This window comes from Chrysochloris asiatica, unplaced genomic scaffold (assembly GCF_000296735.1).
Source record: "Chrysochloris asiatica unplaced genomic scaffold, ChrAsi1.0 scaffold00224, whole genome shotgun sequence".
Taxonomy (NCBI): Eukaryota; Metazoa; Chordata; class Mammalia; order Afrosoricida; family Chrysochloridae; genus Chrysochloris; species Chrysochloris asiatica.
This window is the reverse complement of record NW_006408742.1, coordinates 3,930,598-3,936,776: the sequence shown is the minus strand read 5'-3', so window position 1 is coordinate 3,936,776 and position 6,179 is coordinate 3,930,598. Positions and strand designations below refer to the sequence as shown.

General features: G+C 41.5%; 2 protein-coding genes across 2 annotated transcripts in view; both read right to left on the bottom strand.

Moving 5' to 3' along the window:
* Positions 1 to 1,076: 1,076 nt before the first annotated feature.
* LOC102836143 (60S ribosomal protein L26-like 1-like) lies at positions 1,077 to 1,480 on the bottom strand. Its single transcript, XM_006873151.1, has 2 exons — positions 1,313 to 1,480; positions 1,077 to 1,226 (listed from the first exon to the last, which is right to left on the bottom strand). The coding sequence occupies exons 1-2, from the start codon at positions 1,478 to 1,480 to the stop codon at positions 1,077 to 1,079; spliced, it is 318 nt and encodes a 105-aa protein (XP_006873213.1).
* A 2,439-nt stretch (positions 1,481 to 3,919) lies between these two features.
* MB21D2 (Mab-21 domain containing 2) overlaps positions 3,920 to 6,179 on the bottom strand; it is a 148,611-nt gene continuing 146,351 nt past the window's right edge. The window contains exon 2 of the mRNA XM_006873143.1: positions 3,920 to 5,557. Within this exon, the coding sequence (XP_006873205.1) occupies positions 4,293 to 5,557 (1,265 nt within the window). The 3' untranslated portion in view covers positions 3,920 to 4,292. The remainder of the gene's footprint in view (positions 5,558 to 6,179) is intronic.

Here is a 6,179-nt window from a genome sequence, read left to right as displayed (position 1 = left end):
AAAATCCCTAGTACTGATTGGCCCCACCTACTCTGAAACCCACCTTTACTTGGAGCTTTGAGTTTTCCATTTCAAAAGGAGGGAATGGTAAAAGGCAGAGAAAAATCTACTCTTGAAATGTGGGAAACCCTGCTCAGTTGTTGTTGTTAGGTGCCATCAAGTTGGAACTGACCCATAGCGACCTTATGCACAGCAGAACTAAACACTACCCGATCCTGGGCCAACCTCACTACTTTTTGCCACGCTTGAGTCCATTGATGCTGCCACTTGCCCAATCCATCTCACAGGGAGTCTCCCTCTTTTTCTCTGACCCTCCACTTTACCACACATGATATCCTTCTCCAGTTACTGGTCCCTCCTGAAAATATGTCCAAAGTATGAGAGATGAAGTTTGGCCATCTTGGCCTCTAAGGAACACTGCTCAGTTACAGATGATAAATTCCAACACCTGAAAAACTCAGCCATTAGTATTGTAGAAATTATTGTCACTTCAGTCACGAGGCATTTTTATTGTACTTGAAGCAGAAGTGGTTTTAACCAATTTTACAAAATCAGAAGGAACACTAGTAATTCCATGATTTGTTTTGATCTTAGACCCACTCTCAAAACAATGTCTGGCTTTAGGAGCCCTAGCAAATTTCAGGAATTAAAAAAAAGAATAAAGGTTTTTCAAATTACTAGAGCCCAAGGGTCTTTGAATTTTTTCTTGAATATAACCAGAAATTTGTTAAGTGTTCTCCTCTTGATTTAGAGGGAGCAGAGAGCCAAGGCTAAGAGAATCTTTGAAGCTAAGTTCTCATCACACTTGTAATGGGATTTTCTCTGAAAACACAGGACTTAAAATACTGCAAATGTTGCCAATTATGTATATATATATTTTTTGCAGTTAGGAAACATTTCCAATTTTTATTCATAATATTGGTAATCAAAGTTGCAAAGGAAGTTTTACAGAGCCATGTATCAATAACAGAATAAGATGGAGATGAAATATTCCAAAGTCATCTGGAAGAGTTTACAAGGAACACACACTAGGCTAGAAATCTAGGGTTAAACTGTAGTTTCATAACAGATTATATTCATTCTTGCATTTTCTCAATAAGTTCTTCCTTATATTTGCCTTTCTCTTTTCCAACTTGTCGCAATTTGGCTTTGTGTTCAAGAATTTTTTTCCCATCTTTGTCCAGTTTGAGACTTGTGATAATCACCTTGCTTGGGCGAATGCCCACCTGGACAATTGTACCATTAGCCTTCTCACGCTGCACTCTTTTGATGTAGATGACAAACTTCTTTCTGTACACCTGGACTACCCCACCTGGACCTCGTCGTCCTTGAGGATGGGCATGGAGTGCACGTTATACTTCAGCAGCAGCTCCTTGGACAGCGGGGACGACATGATCTTCCTGCGCACGTGCAAGAGAGCACTAAAGTGGCGTTTGCAGTTCTTACTGCGATCCAGGGTCACGAAGGGGTTAAACTTCATGGTGACATTCCAGCATCCGCAGCCTCAGAAGCTCCGCACACAAACGCCAATTATATTTGAGATGCCAATCCAAAGCATAGTTAAGACAATTCATAGTTGACTTTCAAGTGACTGCTATGTGAATATGTTTATTACTTCCCTAGTTTACAGCAAATTTTAACACAATGGCCAATGTGTAGTAAAATTTAAGAGATTTCTGCAGGCATGTGTTAATGATGTTGTTTAAATGCTGCCAGTCAGTTTCAACTCTTAGGGATCCTTTATAGGGTTTCCAAGGAACGGCTGGAAGGTTAGAACTGCCCCTACAGTGCTCCTTTAGTGAAATAGGATATGCTATTCTCTGGAGGAATCAAATCAGATAGCATAAACCAGTTCTTCAGTAAAATGTATGGTTGTTAAGTGCATCAAGTAGACTCCGACTTACAGTCATATAGGTTTGCCAAGGAACAGCTGGTGGGTTTGAACTACCAACCTTGAAGTTAGCAGTCCAGTGCTTATCCTTCAGCACCACACTAGGACTCCTAGGCCCACAAAAAAAGAGACACACATCACCTGCAAGAATCTAAGTATATGGAAGTAGCCTGGTATGCCAGTTAAAATATTTTAATGAATTAAATCATATGCAAACTCGCTAAAACTACAGAGATTTGTTGACTCATATTACTCAAAAGTCTGGTGAGATGAAAGGCATCAGACTTGGGAGTGGGAAGGTGTGGTCTGGTGTTCAGGTTTTTATTCAAGGCCAGCATAGGGCTGGCTTAAGACATGGAGGTGTGATTGTTGTCCATAGTGATAGATGCCAAATGCTTCCTCTTTCATTTACAGGAGAGTATATGCTTCTGCCCCAGCATTCCAAGATCAAACTGTGGGCATCTCCCTAGCTGGAGTGATTTAAATTGCATGCTCAATCCCTATTTAATGACTGTGGCTAGAAAGAAATGGTTTATGGTGTTTGGCTTACACTAATTAAAATGCTATCGAGCTGGGGAGCTGGGGATGGATCATTTCCAGAGAAAGCCATAAACTATGTGGAATATAGGTGGATACTACTAGGAAAATATGGAGAAAGGGAAGAATACATATTGGCCATCTAGCCTTCAAGGCAATAGCAGGCCCTGGGCAGTTTCTACTAAAAATGATTGTTAACATTGCTAATTAAAAAAATAAAAACAGTTTCCAGGCTACCAACTAGTAACAGCAATAACAAAATTCCAATGGCAGTATGTTTTTTTTTTTTATTATTTTTTTGGGTTTGACTTAAGATGGTTGAATGAATTCATTTTCATTTATAAGCATTACATCAATTTCCATGCAAAAACCCAAGATCACATATGCCTGATTTCGAGCCAGCCAAAATCCAACCTAGGAGTCTTGACATTCAAGATCAAAACCAAAATGTTGCTGGCCTTTCCAAAAGTAGACCTCATTGGCATCCAATGAGAGATCAGCAGACCTCCTGTCCTCTCAAACACCAATGCCTTGTGGCACCTACACTTGAAAATTTCATTCATGAAGACAGGATACCTCTACACCAAGCCTGCACCTATGGTGATTCTCTGGTTCCTGCTCTCTAGCAAAACCTGCTTCTTAAACAGGCATGCCATCTTCAATTTGGGGATTATAATTCTTCCTGACAGTGTTCCTCAAAATTCAGCAAAGGTAAGGAGACTTTACAAAAAAAAAAAAAAAAAGCTTACCTCTATAAAGGTAAGAAAGAAAGAAATACAAAGACACCAATTTTATCAAGTAGATATTGTCCCCAGCTTTAGGTAAAGTCATTCAGCAGGTATAAAGCTTTTAAAACATCTCTCACGCAGTTTAAGACAAGGAAACAGAAAATCAAAAGGGGAAACACAAGACCCCACAATGAAACGAAATCAATACAAAGAACCATTCTTTTGATTGAGTAAAATGGGTTAAATGAAAAAATTCTAAAAATAAAAAAATAAAAAGCATATCAACAGTGGATACTAATTTATACTGAAACATACACATTCGAACTTGGACAATGGCAAAAATTTCATTAGTGCAAATAACAATTATAATGGTATGCTCTTCAATAGGATTTAAATAAGGCTTCAAATAATTATACATGCTAAAACTAACATTTGGAAACCTTCATTCAGGTTGGAAAGCTGTCACGCACACACCCTCCAAAACCATCCAAGGTTCTGATTCGAGGACAATTACATTCAATGACGTTGCTCCAAAACACAATTTGTAGCATTATCACACTCAAAGTCTACAATGTTTGGTGAAAAAAAGGTGGAAACTACCCTGGCCACTGTTCAAAAGAAATAAATCCAGCTAACATGCCAGGTGATTCCCAGATTAAGACAGTTCTCTCAAATATCTATAATGACGGAAGTTCACTTAAAAAGAAAAGGGGAAAATAAAAACAAAGAATAAAATACTTAAATGTCAGAAAGAGATTTGTTTCCCTAACCCCATTAGCAAATTTGCACAAAGTATAAAACAGAAAAATACACAACGATTCATGGGCATTTTTTTTTCCTATGGCTCAAGTTCTCCTAAAATTAAGAGAGAGAGAGAGAGAGAAAAAAAGGTGAAAATAACTACAAAAAGGCAAACAACAACAGAAATAAGAGGCAGAATATGAAATAGTAATATACTGTTTCAGAGCCTGCACCATCCTGCAGAACCAGGAAACTTAAAATGTGTTCTTAACAGATCCAATCTAGGCTGGATATGTAAAAAACGAACGACAGCAATCACAAACCACACTACACATCATGAGAGTTTTAGAACTAAGAAAGAAGGGGAAAAAAAAAAAAAAAAGTCAGTAAAACACTCAGAAAAATTTATCATCAATTCTAAAATGGGGCCTTGTAACATCATCCGGGTTAATAAAGACAGAGATGGACTTCCCCGGGTTCTCAGTCACTAGCTGCTGCAGTTTTTTGGCCAAGCGATCATCAGGCTGGCTGGGGTCCCCTCCATCAGACTGTGGGGAGGGAATGCTGGTGGTGCTGCTCCTCCGCTGCAGCTCTAGCGTCAGTCGGTTGGCGGCCTTGACGTGCTCGATGGCGGTGCGCAAGTGCTCTGCTGGGTCTGAGCGGACCGAGGAGAGCTTCCGGGCGTGCAGCATGACCGTCTCCTCGGACAGGTGCTCCAGCATGTTGCACTGAGGGATGAAATAATTAGGACACATCTTGTTAACGAGACAGTGTTGCAGGTCATCGATGAGGCCCAGCAAAAAGTGAGCTGCATAGTCTTCTTGAGCCAAGTAGTTGGCAGGAAGTCTGTCGCAGGCCCAGAGCATCATGCTCCGCAGGTGATAGGGACTAATAGCCTTAGGTCTGGACAGCAGTTTGATGATGATGGCTTTACAGGCCTGATAGGCCTGCATGAGGCTGCTAGAGATGCACTTTTTCAACTGCACCTCGCTCCTGGCAAAGGACAGCCGCCACTCATTGTCCTTTTTACCCTTGTAGGAGCAAGCAGGTACCAAGTAAAACCCACTGATGACCTCTTCCTCAGTGATCTTCCCATCCCAAAAGTGATTCTCCATGAGCCAGCTCTGGGCAACTGCAGGCCAACCTTTGAAGGAGACCACAGGGACGATGTCATACAACATGCGACTGCTGCCCACACCCAGAATGATGGAGATGATGGTCCCGTTCTTTTCTACTTTTTCCACCTTTGGCATCCCTCGCTGGGGCTTCTTTTGTATCTCGGATAAGACAATGCTGATGGAGTCATAGAACCAGTCAGCCACTTTGGTAGGTGAGAAGAAGTAGTTGGTAGCACCATTGATGTGGTCGACGATGGTGCAGCAGTCTTTCCACTTACTGATCGTCCCTTCATCAAAGAGCCGGAGACTCAGCCAAGAGTGGCACAAGGCTGAGTGGCGCATATCGAGAGTCACAGGCTGATTACGGTCATGCAGTTTAAGGGCTGGCACCAGAAGAGTAAAGTCCATATCGTAATCGGTCCCCCGGGCATAGACATTCAGCTCATCCAAGTCCAGGTCTACCACACCTTCCCGAACTCCTCCAGAAAGCAACAGGTACTCATTGGCCACTGGAAGTTTTTGGTCCAATTTTTGTACCATTCCTGGAAACACAAAGAGAAAACACTATTATATAAAGCATGCACACAACAGCTTTATGTATCAATACATAACATGCTGAACATTTAAGAGGCACTATTCAATCAACCTGGACATCAGTGCAAAACCAGGTCTCAGGCTATTGCAGAGACGTGCCAACCAGGACTTGGGTCTTCCTCCTCAGTGCCTGGAAGAATGTAGCGTTCTGTAAGTAGAGGACTAGGAGAGATGTTTCTCACATCATGAAAAGCCATGATCATTTTCAATCAGAAACTTGGACGCCTCCCCCCATAGTCATCACGCAAGTGATAACATTGCATCCGCTCAGTCACCCAGGCTGAAAACCCAAGTTTCAACTTTTTCTTGTCCAGCTATTGCCAAATCAGATCATTATCATCTCTGCATCTTCTCTCACTTCCCTCCTCATTCTGCATCTCCAAGGCCATCGTATGTTTTCAAGTTCTTTTGACTTTTGCTCATATAGTCTCCCCCACTCCTGGCTCTCCCTGCTTAAACCTCCCTCTTTATCATCAGTTCACAAAGTAGGGCCTGAATACCACTGAGGGATTCCAGGACGCTTACAAGAAGCTATGAGGTCACAACACTTTCATAATACTAAGGCTTTTT

Bases quoted from the DNA above. Each gene is read 5' to 3' on its own strand.
- LOC102836143 (XM_006873151.1), bottom strand. From the start codon at position 1,480: ATGAAGTTTAACCCCTTCGTGACCCTGGATCGCAGTAAGAACTGCAAA. The intron at 1,227-1,312 runs GTGGGGTAGTCC...ACAATTGTCCAG, and splicing joins TCAAGGACGACGAGGTCCAG to GTGGGCATTCGCCCAAGCAA.